General features: G+C 45.1%; 1 protein-coding gene across 5 annotated transcripts in view; it reads right to left on the bottom strand.

Annotated features, from left to right (window-relative positions):
- ADAMTSL1 (ADAMTS like 1) overlaps nt 1-27,801 on the bottom strand; it is a 1,467,826-nt gene that overhangs the window by 485,059 nt on the left and 954,966 nt on the right. For all 5 annotated transcript variants that reach the window (XM_029608733.1, XM_029608741.1, XM_029608751.1 and 2 more), the window contains one exon: nt 25,626-25,752. In XM_029608733.1, the coding sequence (XP_029464593.1) occupies nt 25,626-25,752 (127 nt within the window). The remainder of the gene's footprint in view (nt 1-25,625; nt 25,753-27,801) is intronic.

The following is a 27,801-nucleotide window of genomic DNA, read 5'->3' as shown; positions in this document are numbered from 1 at the left end:
GTCAGCGGCACCGGCGTGCTCTCTTCTCCTCCCCTCCCCCTCCCCCGCGGCCCGGAAGAGGAAGTGGAGAGCATCGGGTGCCTGCGCGGGAAGAAGAGACCACACTAGCGTGGTCTCTTCTTCCGCGCAGGCACCCGATGCTCACCACTTCCTCTTCCGGGCCGCGGGGGGGAGGAGAAGAGAGCACGCCGACTGGAGTCATCCGGGTGCCTGCGCGGGAGTCATCGGGTGTCAGCCGGGTGCCAGCGCTGGAGTCATCGGGTGCCTGCGCGGGTCTTCCCGCGCAGGCACCCGATGCTCTCCACTTCCTCTTCCGGGCCGCGGGAAGAAGAGAGCACGCCGGTGCTCTCTTCTTCCCGCGGCCCGGAAGAGGAAGTGGAGAGCATCGGGTGCCTGCGCGGGAAGACCCGCGCAGGCACGCTAGTGTCCGGGAAGAAGACTGCAGCGCGGCTCGGAGGAAAATGAAAATCTTCAACCGCGGCCGATGGGACTCCGCCTTCGCCTCCGCGAGGGCTGAAAATGAAGGAGGTTAGTGCTGGGAGGTGGCTGCTGCTGCCGCGCGTTCCCGGGGGGGGGGGGGGGGGAAGGGGGAGAGAGAGAGTGAATGAATGAGCGAGCAAGCATGTGTGTTTGAGATCCTGTGTGTGTGAGTGAGAGATTGCATGTATGTGAATGATTGAGAGCCTGTATATGTGAAAGAGAGTATGTCTGTGATTGAGATCCTGCCTATGAGAGAGAGAGCATGAATGTAAGTTTACCATTGGGAACCTGTATGTGTAAGTTTGTAATTGAAAACCTGTTTGTTTGAAAGAGTATGTGTGTATGATTGAGATCCTTTGTGTGTGAGAGAGATCATGTGTATGTATGATTAAGAGCCTGTGTGTATAAGTAAGAGAGAGATCATGTGTGTCTGACAGCTGGTTTAGGTGATGGAGCATGTGAGTATGTGATTGAGAGCCTGTGTTTAAATGAGAGAGAGAGAGAGACCATGTGTGTCTGTGTGATTGAGAGCTGATTTAGGTGAGGGAGCATGTGAGTATGTGATTGAGAGCCTGTGTTTAAATGAGAGAGAGAGACCATGTGTGTATGTGTGTGATTGAGAGCTGATTTAGGTGAGGGAGTATGTGATTGAGAGCCTGTGTGTAAATGAGAGAAAGAGAGGACATGTTTGTAAGCATGTGAATGAGAGTCTGTGTGTGAGAGAAAAAGACAGCATGTATTTATGTGATTGAAAGCCTGTGTGTGTGTAAGCGTGAAAAGATAGACAGCATGTGTGTAAATGTGTAATTAAGAGCCTATATAAGTGAGAGAGAAAAAACATTTGTATATGTGAGTGACTGAGAGCATGTGTGTATAGGTGTGTCATTGAGAGCCAGTGTGAGAGAGAGCGCTGGTATGTGACTGAGAGAGGAGAAAGTTCCAAGCAAACCACCCCACCTCCTGCTAATTCAGAACAATCTCAGGACACCTGGATATCAAACGTTCCCAGGTATGCAGAGCAAAAAAATTTTTGTATCCTTATTATTTTTCATTACTGGATCTTTGTGTCTGCTATTTTGAAATATTTTGTTGGTATCTGGAAATGTTTTATATGAGTTTTTAATTATTGGATATTCCACTCATCAGCTGTTTCGAAATATGTTCTTTTTGTTAGTACAGTTTTACTGCTGATGATTTTATATTTCTTGATTTGTTTTATAAGGATGTGTGATGTTTCTTTTTTCCTTTGTTACACTGCATACAGAGACTCTGGCTTGTTGCAGTTTCCAATTCAGTTTTTGTCTGCATGCTTCTTGTTATGCGTTTTGGTCTCTTTATTCTATGTTAGGTGAGGGACAGCACGTGATTCAGGTGAGGTTTTCTGCTGGCGTGTAGTTTCTGTGTAGGACTCTATAGCAGCCTGACTTGGTCCGTTTTCCTAATAGGAGATGTATTGGTGTCTTAAGGCCTGGTGTAATATTTTCAGAGACTTATTGTACTTTAAAAGTGTGATCTTACATAAAATGCACACATTTACTTGTATTTAGTTTTAAACATATTGTATGGCTCTCATGGAATTACATTTTAAAATATGTGGCGTTTATGGCTCTCTCAGCCAAAAAGGTTCCTGACCCCTGCTCTAAGGGAAGTGAGGCCCTGTAGGCTTTCACACCAAGTAGTGATGCCACAGTTTTATTTAATCCTGGTAAGGAACGTTAGCACTTTTATTTTACTAGTAAAATGTGTGTTAAAGATTAATCAGGTAGATTATAAAAGCCCCGCGTGCGCCAAACATGGGAGTTGGGCTAGCGCACCCTGGGTGGATTCATAAGCTGCCCATGGACGCGTGCATCTCCCGCTATGCGCACAAGTGAAGAGTTTCTAAAAAAAAGGGGCAGAGCATAGGGCGAGGTCTGGATGGGACATGGACATACCTGGGTCTGGCCAAAAAAACATATGCGCGCAAATGCATGCAGAGGCGCGCCACGTAAAATTTACTTCTGCTATGGAGGACGAGGAAGTAGTAACATTAAAAAATGTAAGCCAGGCAGCGGGGTTTTAAGGGCTGGGACTAACAGGGGGAAAGGGTGGCTATAAAATTAGGGGGGGGGGGGGGGGGGGGTTTGGAAGCGCTCTCTCTCAATTGGGTGAACTGGGAACAAACTGGGAAATCACGTTATGGCCTCGGCGCGCAGCCTTTATAAAATCCACACCCCCACCCTTACGCGGTAGAGGTGGCATTTGTGCGCACATGCATGCATCCATATAAAATTGTGCGCAAAGGAACACACGGTCAGCTTATTTTATAAGGTGCGCATATACTATGTACCGTTTCATAGTCTTATTTTTTCACTTGCTATTCTAATGTATCAATAGGCTGAAATGTAAATATTGTGCTGTTCAATTTCTCCCCTTCCATCCCAAGTTTATTTTCCTTGTTTTTTGTAACTTTCCCTCTCCCTTTTTCTGATTCACTGTATTTAAAGTTCAAGGTTCTTATTGAAAATATTGTTTTTTACGTTACGTTATGCTTTACACTCCTTGTTATTTGTAAACCGGGTTGATGTGATGCCTATCATGAAACTCGGTATAACAATAAATAAATAAATAAATAAATAAATATACGCGTTTACGTTATAACATGGCCGCGTCTCTGAATGCAAGCCGGCATGCGCCTGTACATGTACGCCCTCGCAGCTACTTAAAAGCTATCACCCCCTATGAACATAAAGATAAATGATATTCCTGGATACTTCCTTCTGTTTCAGCACAGGGTGTTAAATAAGAGCCACAGCAAAAAAAAATGTAATGCCCCAAGGTCCAACAAGAATCACAAGAGACATCCTTTGAAAAATACCTGTCGTGTATATGAGGCTTTGCTAAAGCCATATGGTACGGGATACATTTATATATATATTGATGAATGTTGATATAAAATTCTTAATTAGTTTGCTTAAAAGCTAGAACGTAAAATATAATGTGAACCATATTGCTAAATTGTACATTTATCTATTTTTTTCAGTATTGTACAATATGGGGTAGATTTTCAAAGGGTTACGCGTGCAACCCTCAAAAACCTACCCCTGCCTCCCCATGCGCGCGCCGAGCCTATCTTGCATAGGCTCGGCGGTGCGCGCAAGCCCAGGGACGCGCGTATGCATTTGCCGCTGTGCCCGGGATCGCGGGCCGGCCGTTGGCTGGCGCGTGCAAGTTTCGCCTGCCAGGAGGCAGGCGTAACTTCTTCAACAAAGGTAAGGGGGGGGGGGTGTTCTAGGTAGGGCTGGGGTCGGGTTAGGTAGGGGAAGGTGCGGAGGGGCGGAAGGAAAGTTCCCTCCGAGGCTGCTCCGATTTCGGAGAGGCCTTGGAGGGAACGGAGGCAGGCTGCGCGGCTCGGCGCACGCAAGTTGCACAATTGTGCACCCCCTTGCGCGCGCCGACCCTGGATTTTATAACATGCGCGTGCAGCTGCACGCGCATGTTATAAAATCGGGCGTAGATTTGTTCGCGCCGGGTTGCGTAAACAAATCTGCGCAGGTTTTAAAATCTACCCCTTTGTGTTTTATTTCTGAATAGAAGGAATTGTCACACAGCCATATTATTATTTTTTCTTTATCTGTGAGCAGAAGTATCCAGGTGTGAGCATTTTTTACAACTTCCACTTAGCAACAACTATAAATATTACAAGTATGAATAAAAAATATATAACATGGAAATCAATGTGTCATCTATTAATTCTTTTGATAGCTAATCTTTGTGAGATTGTATTGGAATGGAAAAATTATGCATGCTATAAAACAATAAAAGTGACATCAAATAAAACAAAGGGAGTAATTCAATTAATGGACTTTAACTCAATTTAGATTAGCTGAGGAAAATAAACATTGCTACTTTCTCTATTGCATTCAGTGTACAAAAGAACTCAGTTGTTTTTCAAAGTCAGCTCAGCTTCTGCTTCATCATTTTTTCCTTTCTGCTTCTTTGCTTAGATAAAATCTGTAAAGATGTTAATATGCAACCTATTTTTTTTAAAATGTAATTGTTCCTAACATTTGTATACTGCAGTATAATGCAAAAGATTCTTATGAGGAAAAAAAAAGTTTCAACATTACATTTGTTCAAAAGCTTTAATAAAACCATATACAAGTTATTTTATTAAGAGGTCTTTAAGTCTTTAGAATTAGACAAAACTCAGATAAGTTTGGAGCCAAGCTGTGTTGTTTTCTTCTGCAAGGTCCGTGAGGAGGAATTCCTTAGGGAGGGATATAGAGGGAGAAAGAAATTACTTAGAGAAAAAGCGCCAACTTAGAATCAATCCTACATTAACGAATTATATTATGCTGTTTAATAATCTTTTTTTCCTTAGAAAAAAAAAACCCAGATTGTTCAAACAGTAACCCAGCTAGCTCGACAGGCTGTCACCAGGAAAGGGGGGTGGGACACGGTAATACATACTTACGAACACAAAGTAACATAGAGACCAGATGTGGGATTTAATTGGCTGCAGCTTTATTACAATAAACAATGTACAACAAATTTCGTACCCGAGCCATCACATAGGTAAAGCTAACCAAGAACGTCCTCCGCAACCAAGGAAGGCCCCTGCCTTCAGGAGGTAATCACAGGGCGTTCCGGTCACCCGCCATGTCCAAGCAAGGTGACTGCCCCATCGAAGGATGTGGGCATCTGGTCTACCACCGCCCTGGCAACAGACAGCCTCACATCAGTGTCATCATTTCATGTGCTGTGCACTGTCTCTGTCTGACAACTCCACTCCCGGCTTGGGTACACCTGTCATAGGGTCCCGGATAGCTACACGGCTTATCCGGGACCCTCCCCAACCCCAGCTTTGGCCAATGACTATGAACCCGCCACGACTCTGTGCATGGCCCTTTCAAATTGCTCCAGAACAAGTCCTGATCCATATCTTAAAAATGCACCCTGTCGTTACGAAATAGCTCCAAGCAATCCACGCCGTGATGTCTCAAGTGCACGCTGCCCCAGCGCACAATGAAAGTACCGACTATTTGCTTCACTTCTTCATCCAATGCGCCCCGAGTGGCGAGTTGAGGAACGGTGAAGTGCGATGAGCTCTGACCAGGCGAGCGTGGTGCAAGATAACCAGGACAAGATGACCACAACATCATTCCTCACATTGTCCAGGGGCAAGCGCTCGGGTGTGGTTCCCAAATCTTTGCCGCCGAGGTGTCTTACCAATACCTCTGGATGGGCAAATCCAGTCGATTGCTGTCTTATCAGGGGAACCCGCTGATCCCAAAAATGCCCTCCTGACCCAGCCATCGCACATGCCGTCTCTTGGTGTACACTCAGCTGTCGGGCAAAGGAAATCCTCTTTGCATGCTACCCTGCTACAATACCAAACAGTGCCCGTGATCTATATCTCTTGAAGCCACCAGCGAAGGGCCTGAAAGACATAAGGTGTTAACAAAATTGTCCTTATGTCCAGTTGCGTCTTCCACCCCTTCCCCAGCGTTCACGGCATGATCGGCGCCGAGTTATCGGCAGCATCCATGCATGACATGGTGCCGCATTTTATCCCAGGCAGCTGCGTCTGCCTGTCGCCTAGGGGAAGAATGGGGGGGGGGGGGGGGGGGGGAGGACGCAGTAACACAGCTTCGCATATACAATTACAAATACTCAGTAACCATATATTACAATAAATGGTGTTAAAGGCTTCATACCTGAGCCATAACATAGGTAAGCAATCCTCGGGTCCTTCACTGTATAGGCAGCACATCACCTCTGGCCCCGGGCCTGCCGCAACCAAGCAAGACCCTTCGCCACCCGGGAGGAAATCACAGGGCGTTCCTGTCACCCGCCGCGTCCAAGCAAGGTGATTGCCCCAACAAAGGATGTGGGCATCCGGTCTGCCACCACCATACTAGGGCCAGTGGGCCCTGGCGACAAACAGCTCCCTTCACATTCACGATATTTATTATGTGTTGTGCACCGTCACTAGCTGAACCCCCCCGAGGCTCAGGTACATCCGCCAAAGGGCCCGAATAACCAGATGGTTTAAGGGGATCTACCACTATTATGATCCATATGTTCCTGTTAAGATCTACATCAGAACGTGGGGATCTGTCAGCCTACCAGATATAAGATAGGTATGCCGGGGAATGCCAACTCCCGATACGCTGGATGGCGGTGCTTGGCAAACCAGATGCTGCTGCGCTGGAGGCAGTCCTGATTCAGAAAGAGTGAGACCAAGTAGCTATGACTTCACCCTGACCACGTCCTGGGCGCGCTTGAAGATGGCGTTGACTGATACTTACTTAGCGGGAGTGAATTAGCATGCAACAGAAATTGAGTCCCTCCCCCAGAGGGCCTGGGTGCCTGATAAAGCCCTGTGTTGGCCACGGGCACATAAGCATACCTGGAACTCGAGCTAAAGTGACCAATTGCCCGCTTGCCCCGGCCAATCCGATTGGCCTTCGATCACTGTATTCTGGTAAGGGGCTTTCCTTCTGTGATGAAATGTCACATAAGAAAACCCAGCTGGCGAATGTGGGCATCAATCCTACTGCCTCCCTCATGCAAAGGGGGCATTCTAACATTTGAGCTAATTCCCCTGTCAGGCTTGAAGACAGGAGTGGTCGTGTTTGACACTGGCCACAGTGACCAGCTCTTCACGCAAAGCACGACAAAGAATGCAATGCCAAAGGCGGCTCGGAACAAGGCCAGTTCGATGTGTTCCGTAATGACTGAAGGTAAGTAGCGCCAAAGAGCAAGTAGATGGTTGTGAAATATCAGGCAGCACACATCTGGGACTTGCGTTTAGCCCAGCCTGCTAGGATGTGCCGAACTGCAAAATCCTTTACTGGATTGGGCAAACCTTGAGTCTTATGTAGCCAGCCAGATTAGTTTGGACCACACCGCTTGGCCTGTGTGATGTATTCCACTATCTTGTGTGAAGATGGAGGTCCTCAGGGTGAAGGTGTCTCAGAAGTTCCTGATGTCATTGTATCTTCTCAGATATGCTTGCCAGGTGGATGGTACCATTGACAGGCGCATCAGGTCAAGTGTGTCCTGGCTCCATTGTTCCACAGGCACATGGGGGTCAGCGTCGCCTGTTCCTTGGCATCCAGAGCGAATCTCCGGAAATCTTCCACTTAGAACAAGAAAGACAATCAGTGATCTCATTATGAGGGCCGGGAACGTGGCTCGCCTGCACTATCACGTTTAACTGCAAGAACCTCAGAACCATAACACTCAGGAGCCCGGCAACAGGAGTGCACAACACAGACTGCCGGTTGATTACGTGTATCACCGCTTGGTTGTCACACCAGAATATCACCCTTCTGTCTCAAGCCGCTCATGCCAAAGATGAAGTGAAACTACCATCAGAAAGAGTTCCAGGAAGGTGATATCAGCCTCGATCCCTGATGCCACCCAATTGGTAGGCCATGTCTCAGCACACCAGCACTAGTAGAGTCCAAAGTCACTGCTCCCAAGGTGTTGGAGAATAGTTGCAGATCAAAGCTGGAAACCGGAGGGGGTAGCCAGATCACAGAGTCGTTGAATTTGGCCAGGAACTCCTCTCAGACTGCGAGAACCTCACATAACGGGAGGGTAACTGCAAGCAGTGGAACTTCTTTGTCACTATTGAGGAAGCATTAAACAATTGTCGTAGGAACACCTGCCCCATCAGGATGACTCGACAGGCGAAGGCCAGGCTACTTATTAGTGTCTGTACATTGGCTTAAGGTCATCTTGTGGGCCAGACGAGTGCTTTGTATCAATTTGAACAGCTTTGTGATTTGCTGGCAGCTTTGCACTTTGCTGGCAGGGAGCCTGGAAATCATTCGAATAATGACGAGCTCAAAGCCAAGGAACGTAAGCACCTCGGATGGCGGTACCAACTTATCCACTGCTAGCAGGATGCCAAAATCTTTGACCATTGTTTGGAAACCATCGAAAAGATCCTGGCACGCATCTGAGCCAAGAGGTCCTACACACAGCAAATCTTCCAAATAGTGGACAATGCCTGTCAAACCTGTGCAAGAAGCTGAACATCTCTAAGTGCCCACACGAAACCAAGCACCCATGCACCCATCGAAGTAATATGCTCCCTCAAATTAAAACACTAGTAATGGGAAGGCATCCAGATGCACCAGTAGGAGCTTGAATGCAAACTCTATAATCGACCTTTGCCCTGAGAGCCCCTTCTACTGCCTTGTAGAGGTTGAGCGTGCTGTCAAAGGAAACATATTGTACCGTACATGCCTCCTGTAGGCAGCGCACTTATCAGAGTAAGGCTAAGATCTGATGCCAATTGCTCCGTCTTACTGTTACGGCTTGTGCGTAGGGGGCTTCTTGCCCTTACCAACGGGAGCTTTCTTTGTACACTTGGTAGCGGGGTGACTGGCAGCGTAGGTGGAGCAGATGGCTGCCAGCCATTATGATAGCCATCCTTTCCCTGAAGCAGGTAGTGAGCAGGTTCGGGTGGTCCAGGCAACCCTGCTCACCACTATACCACCAACGATGGTGCCTGGTAGAAACTCAAAGGCCCTGCTTATGGCCATGTGGGCCATGGCGGAGCGACTGCCTCCACGGCCCTGGAGCCTGGGGCCTACGGGCTGAATGGGAAAGCAAGGAAATTGTACTGCTGGGCTCCCCCAGCTGCAAACCAAGCTGCTCCTGAGGGGTGAAACTGCATGGGTGACTTGTTTGCTCCGCTCCCCAACCCGCCGGCTGGAGAGCCGGCGTGGAGGGCATGAGGATGAAATCATCCCCAGCAGGGACGGTACCCCTAGGCTGCCCAGTTCTGTCCCCTGCACTGCCACTCATGGGTCACTGGGTTGGGGTTACCAACCCATGGAGCACCAGATGATGGATAGGGGCTCTAGCCTTACAACCGCGTTGCATGGCTGGTATGGTGTAGCAAACCCTTCCAGCCCCCCCGAGGAGAGCCAATATGGACGCCGGCACGGTATCCCAAGGGACCTACATTATTGAAGATCTGGCCAGATCTCCACTGCAGCTCAGGTCGGGCTGTCCTGGGGTCCTGTAGCCGAGTGACTCTCTGGGTCACAAGAAATGCACTCTGCTTAAAAACAACCTAGCACCAAGCAGAGTCCCCTCTGAGATGTTGAACCCTGAGCTACTACTGGGCGGGGAAAAGCTGCAATACCATTGCAGCCTTTCCTCCTGTTTTGTTTTTTTTTTAATTTGGCAGCTGTTTGAGCTGCTTCCACCTGGGGATCTTTCCCAAAAAGCAAGGGCTAAAGCCAAACCTGGTGCTGAACCAGAGTTTGCTCTGCTGGAGCAATTTTGAGTCTGGGCTCTTTTCCTTGAGAGGCAGCCGCGCGGGGGACAGGAAGCAAACGGGGCGGGGCACTGCGCTCCGGCCAGGTGCTTCCCCCCTCGCGGCTGCCCCCACCCCTTGGGTCGGCCCTTGACTTCAAATTACCCAATGAGACGTCCCACGTCGCTTGGCCGCACCTCCCTCCCCCAGGCTGAGCATCTGCAGACCTCTCCTTCTCCCCCTGTTTTCGTCCGTGGGTCCTGTGGCAAGGGCGCTGCGCATGCCTGCAAAGGGGGGAGATGTGAGGGCGTCATCGGTTTACCGGCCGCATTATTGGCCTGCAGCAATGCCGCACGTCGAACAACAGCGTCACCTTGTGAAGTGGAAGAGACAACGGCCCCCTGCCTCCCCGGCTCTGGACGCATGGCTCCAGGTTATCGGCAGCATCCACGAACTAAACCCATGAATGCTGTAATATAAATCAATGAAGGGGATATCATGCATTTAATACAGAAGAGAGAAAAAATATTTCTTTTAGTGAAAAAATTAACTTTTACTGTCTAAAGGCAGTGTGTAATTAGGGAGACTGCTTTAGGAGGGCGAATAATTTTTTCAGCTTCCTCAGACCAGAGCAGGGCTGAAGAAATTTTAGTAAATCATAAAAATATATTAATTAAATAGCTAACAGGTGTTTTTTACAACACAGCTGTAACAAACTTCAAAAGCTTTAAGCCTTATTTTTAGCCAAATTGGCAAAGCAAGTATAAATTAATGGCAGAATAGGAAATAAAATAGAGAAGACAATCATTAAAGTACTAAAACAATGTAGATTCATAGGGGAAAGAAATCTGGCAGAACTGACAATCAGCAAGAAAGAAAATAAGGACTGGAATCTGGAGTAGTTTCTCAGATAAATAAGGAAAAATCTTAGGAAGTAATTTGCAAAAGAGTTACATGTGTAAATGTAACATACTATCGTAGCAATTTTCAAAAGCCCATTACAAACTGAGGGCCTGATTTTCAAAAGCATTAACATGCTTAAAGCTGGGTTTTAGACATATAAAATGCACTATCCCTGTGTAAGTGGGCTTTTGAAAATTGCTACAATGTATGCCAGTGAATTGTCTGTAGGATTTACCCATGTAAATGCTCGTTAATGGGTAAGTGGCTTTAAAAAATTGCTACAATAGTATGTTACATTTATGTGTGTGATCCTTTTGAAAATTCACCTGTTAAAATGCACTTAGATGTGTAAAACCTATTAATAGTTCAATGGCATATATTGTAACAATTTTCAAAAGTCCACAAACATGCTCAAAGTGCATTTACATGTGTAAAACCCAGTTTTAAGCATGAACATCCTTTTCAAAATTACCAGGAATAGTAACTTTTAAACAGCCGCACAGGCACACATATAGGCGCGTAAGCCGGCTTGCACCAAAGGATATGGCCATTTTATAACATACACGCATATATTTGCGTATAGTATAAAATAGGCTGAACGCCCATACATATGCATGCAATTTTAAGTGGATGCACACATGTGTGCGCAAATCTTACTTTCACCGTGCAAATGGATTTTAAAAGGGGCACACGCCCAAACCATTCCCAGTTTTACCAGTTCATTCCCAGTTCATGCAGGCAAGGGATAGGACTTTCCAATCTCCCCTAGTTTAATAGTCTCCCTTTCCTCCTGTTAGCCCCGACCCTTAAAACCCCGCTGAATGGCCTAGATTTAAAATTTTTTTTTTTACTTACCCGCCATCCATAGCAGTAGTAAAGTTACACGGCAGGGGACCCTGGCTCTCACTTGTGCGTGTAAATACTGATGTGCACATTTCATGTTAAAGTCCTGGAACACCCTGCCCTGCCCTTGCCCGGCCCAGACCAGACCACACCCGTGCCCCCTTTTTTTTGGGTTTTCTCAATTGTGCGACTATCTTCCAGCTTTGGTATGCAGCCAGGCTATTAAAATTCACCTATTAGCGAATTTTCAAAATGTTACAAGCGTAAATTTTATCATATATGCACATAATAGCCGCTACTCATGTACTCCATATTTTATAGAAGTCCAAAATACATGCATATTTTCACTTTCAAACGGATGTGTACATATAATAAAGAGGGTTGTTCTAGGGATGTTCCTGGGCAGGGCCAACAGTTATGCGTTAAAGTTGCTATTTTAAGAGACACCTACCTGAGTACATTTTCCAACTTCTCGCATATTTTTATACCTGATAATTAGCTGGGGTAAGTTATAATTAAATTTGTTTATTGTGTATAACTGACTGGGTGGGAGATCTGGGTGAACTGGAGGGGGGGGGGGGGGGGGAGTTCAGGCTGAAGAACCAGGAGAGTCTCTAGGACCTGGAGAAGGACTGGACAAATTGGTGGACTAAGTAATTAAACTGGTAATTTCAGTCCACACATGTATGTTTTAAAATACACAAATTACATGTAAATACCCACTTATGTAAGTAAGTCATACTTTATTTTCACACGTAAAATATATGCACATATATTTTAAAAATAGGTGGGTAAAGTATATGGGTTCAAAGCATTGAAATATGTGGTTTCAATGCATTGCATGTATTCACACGATGGCCTACATACACACATATCTTCTAGGGTAAATATACAGGTATTTTATAAAATGTGCATATGTGAAACTTGCATGTTTTAATATACTATGGTAAAACAATACATGGCCACATACATACGTAAATGGCACTGTGTACAACTGTTTGAATGTTATCCTCCTTGTGAGCAAATTGAACATATAACAGGAAAAAGAGAGAGTTCTTCTAGTTTAGTATCAAGCAATATATTCATACTTCATTAAATTATCCTTTAAATAAATAAAAGTCCTGCCTGATTTAAATGTGTGTCACTAGGTGCTCAAAAAGAAAATTAGCAAGTATCCTTATTAGGGATGTGAATCGTTTTTCTGACGACTGAAAATATCGGAAGATATTTTCAAACTCGTCAGAATTCGGGGGGCTCCCGAACCCGATAGGAAAACCCCACTAACTTTTTCGTGGGGTTCTCTTATCATTTTGGGGGGGAGGCGGGAAGAAAGGGCACTTAAAAATAAAAGGTCTATACACCAAATTAAAATTAGATTCTAATAGTTCTGTGCAATAATTAGTTAACACAACAAGCAAATTTAAGGCCTGATTTTCAAAAGCATTTACATGCTTAAAAATGGGTTTTACATGTGTAAATGCATTTTATGCATGTAAATGGACTTTTGAAAATTGCTATAATATATTGAATTGAACTGTCCATAGGATTTGCCCGTGTAAGTGCACTTTAAGTAGATAAATGGCTTTTGAAAATTTCTACAATAGTAGTTACATTTACACATGTAAATTCTTTTGAAAATTACTCCCATACTCTAAGGGCCAGATTTTCAAAGGGGTACGCGCGTACCACCCGAAAACCTGCCCGAAGTTCCCCCTGCGCGCGCCGAGCCTATGTTGAGTAGACTTGGCGGCGCGCGCAAGCCCCGGGACGCGCGTAAGTCCCGGGGCTTTCCTGAGGGGACATGTCAGAGGGCGTGTCGCGGTGGCGCATCATTTGGGAGCAGAGCCGCGGGTGTGGCTCCGGCCCAGGGGCATTTGGGGGGCGTGGCTGAGGCCTCTGAAACGGCTCCCGGGCCTGGGAATCGTGCGCCGACAGCCGGCCCGGTGCATGCAAGTTACGCCTGCCTCGGGCAGGCAAAACTTGTGCAACAAAGGTAGGGGGGGGATTAAGTAGGGCTGGGGGGGGGGGTGGGTTAGGTAGGGGAAAGGAGGGGAAGGTGCGGGAGGGGTGGAGGGAATGGAGGGAACGGGGGCAGGCTGTGCGGCTTGGCGCGCGCAGCTGCCGATTTTGCACAGCCTTGCGCGTGCTGATCCCGGATTTTAACAGATACGCGCGGCTAAGAGCGTATCTATTAAAGTCCCGCGTACTCTTGCTTGCGCCTGCTGCGTGAACAAAAGTAAGCGTGTGCAGAAATTTGTAAAATCTACCCATATATATGTTACACACACATACATATATTGTTTCAATAATCTACATCACTTAAATAAAAAAAATTAATTATTATACTTATTAAGCTAAAACTTGAGTTATGTTTTACACACACACAGATGAATTAACTGGCAGCAGTGTAATGAAAATAATTGGGAAAAAGACCCCAAAGTGTGCCAAAATGCAAATGCACCCTGGAGGTGGCTGCATGTCTCAAAATATTAAAATTTTTTCAAACTAACATTTGCATTACATAGACCACATAAATATACAATGCATAACAGTGATAATAGTTTTTCTTCACCTATAGTGAGATTTATTCTAATCTTACGTTTTCTATCTAACCAAATCATATTTGCTGTTTCAAAGTCTGATTCAGATCCGATATTTGTTTCTATGATTGAGTAAAATATATAACATTTCTCAGACCTTATTTCCTATACTGTGTTCTAAGTTTATCTTTCTTATGCATAACAGTTATATTTTTTTCAAGGGTTTTCTAAAAGGAATTTAGCTTTTTCAATATATGCTGGAGAAGAAAAATTGGCAGGGAGAACTAATCTCAAGGGATGAAATCAAAGCCTTAAATGGATTTGTTTTCTGGCTTGCTAAGCATAGAAAATGACAAATAAAGAATATTTTTATAGAATATCAACCAAAAGATAACTCAGGCACATTTGAACATTTTATTATTGTGCAGCAATGCCCTATTTGTAAATACATACAGAATGTCCCTGTTGGCACAAATCAATAGTTATTAAAATCCACCACAGTTTACAGATACTCTAATCACACCATTTTTGTTTTCCTACTAAGCATTGCAGGCACTGGCACTCAAAATATGCATGAAAAATTAAGGAAGGAGGGAACGACATACAAGGTAACATTGGTCCAAACCAACAAGCACAGACAAAAATCCTTATACCCGCAGGAAAGATTCCATGAGAAGAACCCTGCTTGCCATACAATAAGATTATCACAACTACTCTGGTCTCCTAGAGTATACAGAAATAAAAACCAAGAATTCAAAAGATTATTAATCACAAAATTGGCTCACTCATGCATTACCCAAGATTTAAAGTTACTGTATACTCCAGCAAAAGAAACATCTAATAATCAGTCTTCAGCAAACATTCACACTAGACATCCCCAAAAAAACTAATACTATTACTGATCTGAAAAACTTTATGTTTTGCCTGTCTCAAACAGGAGAATCTTCTCAGAGCTTTAACCCTGAGGTTCACACCATTATTGCTAGTCTGAGAGCTTCTTCCCAGCACCATGGATGTAAACTGTTTGCTGAGCTTAGGCTCACCTAATCATGTCTGCATAATATCCAGAGGTAAACTACCACCAACTGACCCTGCAGTATAACCCCAAGCCTTTGATAGCAACTTTATAACTGCCCTGAATCTACCTCAGGAATCTGCCCAGTACCCCCAGGTAGTCTGCCATGTGATTCTAGGATAAACATTAAGGGGCAGATTTTATAACCTGCACACGTGGGGTACATTTGTGCGCACTACCCGGCGCGAACAAATGTATACCCGATTTTATAACATGCACGCGCAGCCCACTTGTGCACCTTGCGAGCGCCGAGCCCTAGAGGAGCCCCAATGGCTTTCCCCATTCCCTCTGAGGCCACTCCAAAATCGGAGCGGCCTCGGAGGGAACTTTCCTTCTGCTCCCCCCTCCTTCCCCTCCCTTCCCCTATCTAACCCACCCCCCAGCCCTACCTAAATCCCCCCCCTACCTTTATTTCAGGATTTAGGCAGGTGTAACTTGCACACACCAGCCGGCTGCCGGCGCACCATCCCCCGACACAGCCGTTGTGCCGGAGGCCTCGGGACCGCCCCAGACCGGCACCCCGCCCACGGCAAAATAGGCTTGGCGTGCGCAGGAGCAGGTTTTCGGGGTTACACGCGTAACCCTTTGAAAATCTGCCTCTAAATGTCTAAAATCTAAAAGTCAAATTTATCTTTCTGTTGTTGGCATGCTGTAAAACGTCCAAATCAGTAGGTTTACAAGAGGATAGAGGGAAACAGGAGGCCCCAATCAAAGGGAAGGGAAAAGATGGCTTTTTTTTTACCAAAGGGGGCACCGGCTGAAACCCCCTCCCCAGCTTTTTACTCCATGTCTAATATAGAGGGCACCAGAAAACATTGAATACCAATAGCCAGTAAGAGAAAAATATTTGGACTTTTATTATAAGATCATAATAGACGTACAGACTGCAGCTTACCAAATAATATAGATTAAATCCCAGCTCATCTTTTCTGAGCTCAATTAAATATGTCACCGTATCTAAACTTTCACATCAATGGGTTAAGTTTGTTTGTTTGCATAACATTTTCAAACTGGTTGGCATTCTAATTTTGCTAATAAGATTGGATTCTTGTAAGTCATATGATTTCTTTTAAATCGAGTCCAAAGGCAGAAACGAAACTTAATGCTGATCTTTAACATACCGGTCAACTTTTAACATACTTTAGCATTTCAACAGTCTTGACTATTTCTACAAGTCTGATCAGTGCTATTTCATTGTGCATGATTATGCTGTTATTATCTTTCCATTTCTTCACCACCAAACTAGTATGGCTTCATTAAAAAAACCCTCTTAAAGCATCCTTACACTAGGTGAGTGAATAAACCACTGGTAGCAAGACTAGATGCAGAACACAGCCCAATAATGCATTATGTAGCTAGGCCTCCTGCAAGCTCCAAAGATCACTTTTTTCAGGTACTACTACTTCTCCCTTATATAGCATTTTACTCAACATATGCAGTACTTATAAAAACATATAAGAGACAGCCCCTTCTCAGTAGAGCTTACAATCTAATCAAGTCAAAGAAACATACAGGGCAAAAGAGACTTTGGGAATTTTATTTATTAAGAAAATAGTTAAAATCAAAAAGGCTGTAAGTAAGATAATCAGGGGTTAAGATTTAAAAGCAGCTTCAAAAATGTGGGTTTTTAGACTGTATTTGAATAAGGCCAGAGGGAGCAGGATGTACCAACTCAGGAAGTCTATTCCAAGCATACAGTGTACTCAGGTGGAAAGCATGGAGTTGAGAATTGGTGATAGAGGAAACTGACATAGACAAGAGTGATTTCCCTGACAAACGGAGCTAATAAGGAGGGTTGTATGGAAAGATAAGAAAGGAGAAATAGTGAAGAGCTGCAGAATGAAAGTGTACATTTGTGCGCGCTACCCGGCGCGCTCAAATGTACACCCGATTTTTATAACATGCGCAAACTAGCCCCACTATGATGCAATGGGAAAATAGAATGATACAACTTTTAATGTTTGAGTGTCTTTCCAAGAAGACAATGTCTGATGAAAAAACAGGAACTGCTCTTATTGATATGGCAGCCATTCTTAGACTAACTATCCTCAGATTTTCCTAAGTCTATATTGTTGCTTTAGAAGTATGTACTCATTTCATCTATTAACATTTGGAACATATGGGTTGTACTCTTGGTCACTGTACATTATCATTTCTCATCTTATGGCATTTTCTCTTATTTTCTTTTATTGTGAGGGTTTAATTTCCTTATGCATCTTGCATAAAGTGCAGGGGGTGGGCTTGGGGGTTGGGATGTGAGAATACTGGCTTTTGTTTCGTGTTGATACCCTCGATACGAATATTTTGGACCAACACATATTGTTACGATTGGAAATGTTTGTTCTTGCTCTGCTTTGAGAATGTATTCTCTAAAAACTGAGTAAATACAGTGCATAAAAAAATTAAAGGTCAACAAGTGTTACCTTTTAATGGAATAAGTTAATATATTTGTGACTAGCTTTTGAGAATTATGCTCCCTTCATCAGGAAATCTAGTCACAAATGCATAAAGTTAGTCTAATAAAGTGGTATCACCTGTGACCTTTACTTCTAAGTATTTAACATAAAAACCTCGCTATGCCAAGGTTCTACTGAAAATCGTTTGATGAGTTTAGAATCAGGGCCCTTCTCATTTTCAGAGCTTTTGTTCTATAACCAGAAGTGTATACTTCCTTCAAATACTTTACGCAGCATTCCTCAGACTAATATGAAAACAACATTAGGAGATAAGACATTCTTAGGTTTCTGCACCTTAGCTGTGAAAATGTCATCCCCTGAGATCGGGGGATGAGATCCCTTCAAAAGTTCAATGAATGCATTCTTTTTTAAGATGGTGAGCACTCTTGCGTGTTTTTGTACTGCTGTTTTTACAATATTCTCTGGCATGCATTGTATTTCGGAATCAAAAAGTACCTTGAACGAGGATAAAGTGAACCGAGTCTTTCAAGGCTTTTTTTTTTTTTTTTTCATTCTGTGCCACACATTGTCTACTGTCTATGCAAATGAATCAGTGAGTTAATTAATGCATGTTCCATACAGTAAGAGGTTGGCTCCACAAAGGGCACTGAGGAATCTTGATAGTTGGGAACATGTGCTAATTTTTACTGGCAATAGTTTGCAAATGTGAGCGGCTTTTACATTCTTTTAACTTGAGCACAATGAAGCTCTGCAACTTGACCAACAGCAGAAAAAAACGTTCTGAATGAATAAAGAAAGCCCAAGAGCTTCACTGAACTCTTTCAGCTTGTGCCTGAATAATTGTTTGCTTTGAAAGAGAGGGTATCAGTGCAGGTGTTTCCTTGATGAGGCATTAAAGGGGTCACATCGTCTCCCTTCAGACTGTTTCTCTGGTGCTTGTGGGACAGAGGTATTACTGGTTCATCTGAATAGTGAGAAAGTCCCTCCTATGAGGAATTTAAAAAAAAAAAAACTACCGGTATTTTGAAGCTCCCTAAGCTTATGTTCCTTGTTATAGAAAGGCTCCTGCATTGGCAATAAAATACCATGCCTTTTGAGGTGGGAGGAAGTTTTTTTGCTGTCACCCTTCCTGCCTCGTACTTGAGGAAAGGAAAAGATCTGACCTTTCTTTGCCAAGGGATCTTTCCATCAGAGAGATCCATCCATGCAGTTTTGAGAGGAGATCAGGAGTAAGAAGTTGTTTGACGTCTGGAGACCCTCCACCCGAGTCTTCATCATGGGGTACAGGATAAGGACTGGTTGGGGGGATTGGGAAGTTCACCTGGCCCTCAGGTACTTTTGGGGAAAGGGATCTCATTACACTTAGGATACCCCTCAGGACTCAGTGCTGAGGGATATATTCATAGAGAAGGGTGATGAAATCCACCAGTCTGGGACTTGGATGTAACTGGGAACAACTTTGCTGGTGCAACTTGATTAAATAGAACTAATTAAAGTTTTAATTTGGAACAGCCAACCAGAATGTCCTACTTGGCAATTCATTGCACCTATAATTTAAGTATTAGCAAGTACATGCAGTGAAGAGGTTTCCAACTTTACGCCTTGGATCCTGGAGGTTTAGCCTCCCCTCCCCCAGTCAAAGAATCCACAGCCAGGGCGGTTTGGGACTTGAGAGACAGTGTAAGGATTTAGCCCCGCGACAGACTTTACCCCTGCACCTTTTCAAATACAGCCCCAGTGCAGACTGTCAATGAATATCAACACTTGAATTAAGAGTACTTCAATCCATCCCTTGTACACTAGGAGGTCCATATTCAAATGCCATTTAGATGGATAATGTAATAATTGTTTGTCTAAATGGCTTACCCGGCTATAATCAGCTAGGCAGGTTCCAGGGGCGGGCAGGAGGCATTCCGGCTAACTCTGTTAGGCTGTAGGGCTGTCCTAAAGTTAATGGGGTGTACATAACTGGCTAACTTTAAGATATCTGGGTATTTGCTATGGTGTGGCTGGGCCTCTCAATATACACCACTAGCTAGCTGATTAGGCATAACTAACTGACTATCTAGCACAGCCACACAGCAGCTGAATATGTACCTCTTGACTACTGCGTAACTATCAAAATCTTTTTATGAGGGTAAACCAATGTTTACCCATGTAACCTCTGCCCAGTTCTGATCCCGGGCACCGAGAAGGGCCACAGACTGCACAAAGCCTCTGACCTCCCAGTTCCTCCACAAATGGGGAAAAGAAAGTATTTTCAAGGCCTTTGTCTCTCAGGCCAGGGGAAGGGTGGTGGCCTGGTTTGGCCCCTGTTGGAAACAGGATGCTGGGCTTGATGGACCCTTGGTCAGATCCAATATGGCATGTTCTTATGTTCTTCTGAACACCAGTCGGTCACAAGAAAAACAAAAAAAAAACCACTTCATGGTCAACACAACTACTGGCAATAACACAAGTCCAAAAAACAGCACACACAGGATAGTGCACAATACTGTTAAAAAAAAATAATTTCCACAGCACCAAAACAATAAATCACAGTCACTTTCCAATTCTCCTACAAACAAGCCAGCTCTTTGGGGAAGGTACACTTTCCCTTCCTGGGCTCACCCAGTACCTGTTTCTGCTTACTATCTCAGCTTTGGAGCCTTGGGCTGAGGACAGATGGATTAGCCTTTGACTCTGGTGCACTTCCCAGGCAGGATGCCCTTCCCCCTGGCACCTCCCAGTACACTGTTCCACCAAACTCTTCCATATCTTCTTCCATCCCATTCAGCATTGCCAGGAACTTCCACCCTGGAAATGTTCTCCTCCAACTCAAACTTCCCCGGGACCCTCTCAGTGGGAGACAGGCCCTAAAGGAGCCCCTCAATGGGAGAGGGCTCTAAGACTACCAGGACTGCAGGGCTTGGAATCCTCAGTCCTACTCAGTCCATCCTCTCAGACCACCCTCAATGACTTCTGCTTCCATTTGGGAGCAGGGGTTTTTATGACATTATTTTACTCCTCTCAGAACTCCTCCTTAGCTCACTGATGCTACCCTGACATCACCACAGGGCAGAGTCTGTTGAGACTTCTGTCATACTGGGGACACTCAGACCAGCTGAAGCCACATTTTGAATGCTAAGAGGCAGGAACATTTTCTTAGGAGCAGAAAACAGACATCCCCTTTACACCCATGTAAAAAAAAGTGTGACTGAAATTTTTTCCCCCAACACCCATTCAGTGTGAGTAAAAGCACACAGATGTTCCCAGCAAGCTATTACCCAAGGGGGAAAAAGGGGGGAAGGATTAGGTCAGAGGAAGGAATGTATGTGCGGGAATTTCATTTTTTAATTCCTTTCACACAAATACTTTGCACCTGGCTTCACAGAAGTTGCTCGTCACATGGATATAAAGCCCCTGAATTCCCCCACTGGCCTGAATTTTCAAAGTAAATCAGCCTGCAAACCCCATAACTAGCTTCAAAGTTGCATTCTAAGATGGCAGCTTTTAAACAGCCGCGTGGGCACACATGTACATGCGTATGCCGGTTCACATCAAAGGATGCAACCGTATTATAACATACGCGCGTATACGCATGCATGGTATAAAATCGGCTGTACGCGCATACATGTGCATACAATTTTATATGGATGTGCACATATGTATACAAGTGCCGCCCCCGCTGACTAGCCTAGAGGTTTTTATTTTCTTACTTGCATGCCATCCATAGCAATAGTAATGTTACGCAGCAGGGAACACCGGCGCGCACTTGTGTGTTGTGATCCTGCCCGCAAGGAGCATGGGCAGGCTCTTACCTTCTCACAGCCAGTCGGGCTGCTGACGCTGCTGCTTGCTTTCTCCCTGAATCAGCTGGGGCTGTCCCCGCAGCTGTTCCCATGTGGTCGGCTCCTCTGTTCCTGCCTTCTCCCGACGTGCTGCTGCGATCCCGGGCCCTTCAGTCAGCAGGCCGTCTCTGCTGGTGCCTGCTACAGCCCGGGTCCTTGCCTGGCTGGGAAGCCGTCCCTGCCAGTGCCTGCAGCCTGCTACAGCTCTCTACTCTGCCTGCAGTCTTACCTCTCCTCCTGGGGCTGTCTTCACGGCATGGAGCCGTTCCTGCAGTCAGCCCTTCTCCTGCTTCAGTTCTTGCAGCTCTCTGTTCTCTCTGCCGGTGCCTGCAGCCAGCCTTACCTCTCTCTGCTTCTTCCTGCTTCTGTCCTTGCAGCTGAGAGCTGCTCCACTGACCTGCCTTCACCCAGCTCCAGCCCAGGGCTGCTCCACTGCTTCCCTGGCCTTCCACGTGGCTGAGGACGCCACCAGCTTCCAGCTCTTCTCTCCAGCCTCCTAGGGCGCGGGCGCGCGTCTCTCTGCTCCTCTTCAAGGGCCAGCCAGGTGTGGCCCCCTGCTGACCCCTCCCTGGGCGTTGTCCACCTCAGCTCTACTAAAGGGCTCAGCGTTCATTCTGTCTTTGCCTTCGCAAGGAGTTGGTCACTCCTGAGATCCTTCGCTCCAGGAAGTCGTCCGTGTTCCAGCACTTCTGCAAGGTCCTGTGTTTCTTGTTACCTGTTGGAGCTCCTCGTCCAGTCCTGATGTCTGCTTGCCGTTCCAGTCCCAAGGTTTGTCTTTTGATCCAGTACTTGTGTTCCAGTCCTGATGTTCCTGCTGTTTCAGATGTCCATGTTCCAGCCCTGAGGTGTCTCCTGTTCCAGTATCCGTGTTCCAGTCCTGTTGTTCCTGCTGTTCCAGATGTCCTGGTTCCAGCACTGAGGTCTGTCTTAATCCTTGTTCCTGATCCTGATGCTTTAACCTGCCTTGAAGCTGCCAGGAGTGCAGCAACCTGCTCTTCCCTGTGCTCTCCCGCTCACAGGGTGGTCCGCGACTCAGTCCCGCGGGTGGTCTGAGTAGGGCGCCCTGAGGGACAGTGCCCATGTCTTCCTTCAGCCCTCGTTCCTGACTCCACCTCTGTGCATCCAGTACCTCGTCCTGAGTCCATGTCTGTGCCTGTCCACGTCTATGCATCCTGCACCTTGTCCTGAGTCCACGTCTGTGCCTGAGTCCACGTTTATGCATCCTGCACCTCGTCCTGAGTCCACGTCTATGCCTGAGTCTATGTCGTTCCTGAGTCTCGTCTGAATCCATGTTCCAGCCTTCGCTGCCCTGGCCTCCATCTGGCCTGCCGCTTCGTGCCGTACCCTGCGGCAGGTCCGAAAGGGTTGGGAACGGTCGGAGGATTGTTCACAAGACCAACATTGCGTTGTTGGGTCTTCCGAAGCGTGCAGGTTCGGAGGAGGGCCTGTCTTCCATGTCACTCCAGCCCTGCTCCCGTCCAGCCCATGCTCGGGCATGCCACGCCTCCCACGGCACCTCTTCAGAGCCCTCTGGGGTCGAGCCGTGGCCCAAGGACACACATCACCCAGGAGTGGGATCGCTCTCCTAGCGCTCCACAACACTTGTGTGCATGAATAATCACATGGCACATTTCATATCAGTCCCACAATGCCCATGTCCCACCCACACCCTGCCCAGACCACGCCTATGCCCTGTCCCTTTTTTGCAACTTATTTGGGTTATGTTCCGAGGGATACACACATACTTGGGCGCCTTTTAAAATCCGTGTGGTGCACATCGGCCGTACATATTCGTGTATCTCCCAGTTTTGGCACACTCCAGGCTTTTAAAATTCACCCCTAAACCTCTTCTCTGTAGACTTGATTTTCTAAAGGTTTACCCGGCCAACTTTGGGAGTTAACTGCTTATATCTATTCCCCTCTGCTAACTGGATAATTTAACTGCTGAAATTCACAAAGAGACAAAATTTAACTGAATGCAGAATGAGTTTAGGTCTGACCCAATCATCGCAAATTTTCAGCGCTATTTGGCTAAGTTTAGCTGAGTAACCCCAGTCACCATCCTAAATCCAGCAAGGGAAATTTTGGCTATATTTAGATTAATTTTCAGCCATAAACCTAGCCAGTTAGATCTGGCTACAAATTCTAAAATAACCATTTAAAATTAGATGGCTATTTTCGACAGTCACTCGACCTCTGTCAACCCTCACCTTTAACCAACAAAAAAAGGGCTCACAACTCCCACAAAAATCAAACTGGGGTTGAAAAACTAGCTAACATTTAGACACTCACCTTTACCCATTTTCATGACTAAATGTGACTAATAGGAGGATTTATTAAAGGTTTATTCCAGTTTTAGTTCAGTACAAAAATTGCTGTAGACTTGTCCATTACCATATGCCAGTATTTTCAAAGAAAATGTACCAGTGTACAATTAGATATAATTTTTTTGAAGCTCAAAAAAAAAAAATGGAGCACAAAACTGTGCTATATTCCTAGTGTCAGAATTCCATCCGTCTAGTCTCAATCTTTCAGCTTGAACCTAGGGTAATCATGAGTGCATCACTATAGCTTCTTCAGGCAAGGAAAACACCACAAAGTCTGTATTTTTTTTTTTTTTTTTTTTTTTTTACAGAAAATCATCAACTACAGTCTACATATCTATAACTGAACAAACATATCAATAAGAAGAAACACAGTGCTGAAGGTATTTTACTTGCCTGATGAGGTCATAGAAATTTTCTTATGGTAATTACTAGGAGTTTCAGCTGAAAGATAGAACACTACTGGGATTAACCCTTTTAAACTTGTGAGTCAATATTCAGACAGTTCATCCAGCTAAGGCCTAGATACACAGAGCTGCGATATTTTATTGTGGGAAGGGCACAATATCAAGGGGAAGGGGGGCAATCCCGCAATATTTTGCCCACGCCAAAATATGGTGGTAGTATCGCCACGTTCTGTTGTCTCAGGGAAAAAGTCCACGAGACAAAAGAATGCAGCAGGGGGCCTTGTGGAAAATGGTGCCACATGATAGGGACAAAGGCCAGTCAGCCCCATTTTGGAAAATGGCGTCCACCAGACCCAGGGCTAGGGGGCACGTGATTCTTCTTACCGGCCACAATGATTATTTTAAAGATAAGGGGGATGCCGGGTGGGGTGCAGTATGCCTTAAGGAGGGGCTGCTGATGGACCTGGGGGGATTACTCAGTTGGGGAGGGGTTTGGGCAGGGAGGCAGGCCATCAACGCATGGCAGATTTATTCTATTTTTATATTTTTTTTATGCAGGGACACCTCAAATGGTGGCCCCAGGGTATAATAAGACCCCTGGTAACTTTTTAAGAACTTTTTTGAGGGGGTCGTTTTGGGCCTCCTGGTCCTTTAATTCTACTTGCATTAACGTCTTGGTACTCATGTGGTAGAATAACGTTATAGGTAAAATACAAGTTTTTATGTCTTCTGCGTTATTTTATTTGTATAGGATTACGTTTGGATGAGCTGCTTTGCATGGATTTGCAAAATTCATACATGGAAATGCCATGCAAAGCAGCTCATTGAAACAGGGTTGAGTTTCGGGCCCAAACATTATGAATATCATGCAGTATCACCAAGACAGTGCTATATCACATGGTATACTGCTTTATTGCTTGATATACGGTGTTTAACATGCATTATAGTCTTATTGCAGCTTGATAAATCTCCCTGTATGTTTGGCACTTAGCCAGATAAACCAAGTTTTAAAGTTCCTGCCACCCTGCACACCTCTGACTTACCAGCTAACTTTTAGCTAGATAAAAGTTATCCAGATATGTTGGAGGAGATTCAAGGATGTGCCAGGGTGGAGTTAAGTTAACTGGATAACTTATCCAGCTAATTCAGATAGTCATATAATTTATCTGGCTAAATCTGCTCATGCTGGAAGACAGCCAAATAAGTTTATCTCACTAAAGTCCTTTATCTGGTATATTCAGCAAAGTGCCGAATCGGCAGTGCTGTGTTGAGCATCTATAACAATGTATCCATTTAACTTTGGCTGGATAAACTGTTTGCTGGCTGTGATGCTGAATATTGACCCCTAGGTTTACAGCATACATCACACACCATGTAAGATTCATTTTGATCAGTTTAAGCAACTCTAGTACTAAAGATGGGTGCTGAAAAACATGAGATGTGTGTCTTGCCACAATATCTTCTTTAAAACTAAAAGTAAAACTATTAACTACATCCTACATATTAGGAGTCCACTCTCCCAGTAGAATTCAGTGTCTTACATTTGTTGGCGGAGAGCTGTGATTTGTATTGTCCTCGAACAAGTCGGCAGGTAGACCCATCTCCATTGCAGACCCCACAGTTATCTTCCTTCACAGTGCTGCCCAACTGGTGATCACAGCCAACGACCTAAGAGAGAGAGGGAGAGAGAAAAAGATTCTAAATGAATACCTATCAACTATAAATGTTCATCTCTAGGACCAGCAACAGCCAAACCACACTTTTATTCCCTCTAGAGAGATATCAAGTAAGGCAGCGATGAAAAAGTCCATCAAAAAGTAGCTGAGATTTTAGCCAAATTCATTAAATAGATAAAGTACTTACAATATGATGAAAGTACTCTCATATGGTTTGGGAAAATCATATTGGTCTACATAGGATCTCAAACCCTCCTAAATTAAGTTTTAGGGTTTATTTAACATTTATGTTTACAAAGAAACAATGTATGAAAGAAATGTAGATAACTGAAAAGATGGATACTCAAAAAGGAAGAAGTATGCATCCGGGCTAGAGGCAATAGATCAGGGGTGGCCAACTCCAGACCTTGAGAGCTATAAACAGGCCTGGTTTTCAGCATATCACAATAAATATGCATCAGATAGATTTGCATACAGTCTGGGCAGTGCCTGCAAATCTGTCTCATTCATATTCATTGTGGATATCCTGAAAACCTGGCCTGCTTGTGGCTCTCCAGGACCGGAGTTGGCCATCTCTGCAATAGATAAATTGAATATAGACACATAGTTAGACCCTAACGGAAAAGGGTTCACTGTAAATCTGGTTTGACACCAAAAAGTTCATTGTAATCATTTAATTAAAAGGAGAAGGTGCTTTCTAGGTCAGATTTAGAACCATTGGGGCATATTTTAAAATGTACGCGCGGGGTGACAATTTGTGTGCGCTACCTGGCACACACAAATGTACGCCCAATTTTATAACATGCGCGTGCAGCCGCGTCCATCTTATAAAACCAGGGGTCGGCGCGCACAAGGGGCGCACACTAGTGAACCTTGTGCACGCCAAGCCCTCAGGGAGACCAGCTGGCTTCCCACGTTCCCTCCCCCACCTTCCCCTACCTGTCCCGCCCCTAGCCCGAAAAAACCCAAAACCCTGTACCTTTATCTCACAAGTTACGCCTGCCAGAGGCCCCGAGCACGTAACCCTTTGAAAATCTGCCCCATTACTTTTTCCACTACCGTATATATTTTCTCCCAGTTTATACCCCAGAATGAGCCTGTGGGCATACCAGGTTCCTTTGCTGAAAACAGAAGGGAAGTCTCATCTGAGACATAAGCATCCGGTGTTACTCTCAAGCCAGCAGTGGTTATCCCTGCTACAGCAGTCATCGTGTCTCCTCTCTGGTGTGAGGAGACTTGAACATTGCTCTCATGCTCTGTAACACACAGTGGCACAGCCAAGCTTTAGGACTATCCCTTCCCCTATAATTTAAAAACTGAAAACAATGATAGGTATTTTTTTCCCACTGGGGGAGAGGGTGGGGGTGAGAGATGGTTTTATTGGACAGACAATTTTCAAACTTCCTACCTTTGGACTTTGCAGCAATTTTCAAAGTGAAAGCTTGCACATATTTTAACTTCACAAATTGCCATAGGGACAAAGTATTCACAGATATTTGCACCATTTTTTTTTTTTTTGCAGATACTTTTTTCATGGAAAATAACACATACAAATGTGAAAATGCAAGCCACGTGCATTATTTTCCCTCCCCTGATCTTAACACTATTTTCAAATAGCCCACTTAAGTGCAAAGTCTTTGGGTCCTTTGTACCCACAGGCCATGTATATGCATGAACCTAGCACAAAGGAGCTGTAGACTTTGCACCTGTTTTTTTTTTCCCTCCGGGCAGATTTCCACTGTGAAATAATGCACATAGCTTGGAAAAGCAAATTTTTCTTTTTTGCTACATGAATGGTTTCCCATTACCACCAAAACATGTCCCCAAGAATGTCTCCCCTGAAGCAGGTAAAGGTACACACACTGGGACAGATTTTGTAACGTACGCCCGATTTTATAACATGCGCGTGCAGCCGCACTTGTGCACCTTGCGCGCCCCGAGCCCTAGGGAAGCCCCAATGGCTTTCCCCGTTCCCTCCGAGGGGGACAAACATGCAAATTACGGCCCGCGGTAAAAAGAAGCGCTAGGGACACTAGCGCAT

This window comes from Rhinatrema bivittatum, chromosome 1 (genome assembly GCF_901001135.1).
Source record: "Rhinatrema bivittatum chromosome 1, aRhiBiv1.1, whole genome shotgun sequence".
Classification (NCBI taxonomy): Eukaryota; Metazoa; Chordata; class Amphibia; order Gymnophiona; family Rhinatrematidae; genus Rhinatrema; species Rhinatrema bivittatum.
The sequence above is the reverse complement of the archived record's forward strand: the minus strand, read 5'-3'. Positions and strand labels throughout refer to the sequence as shown.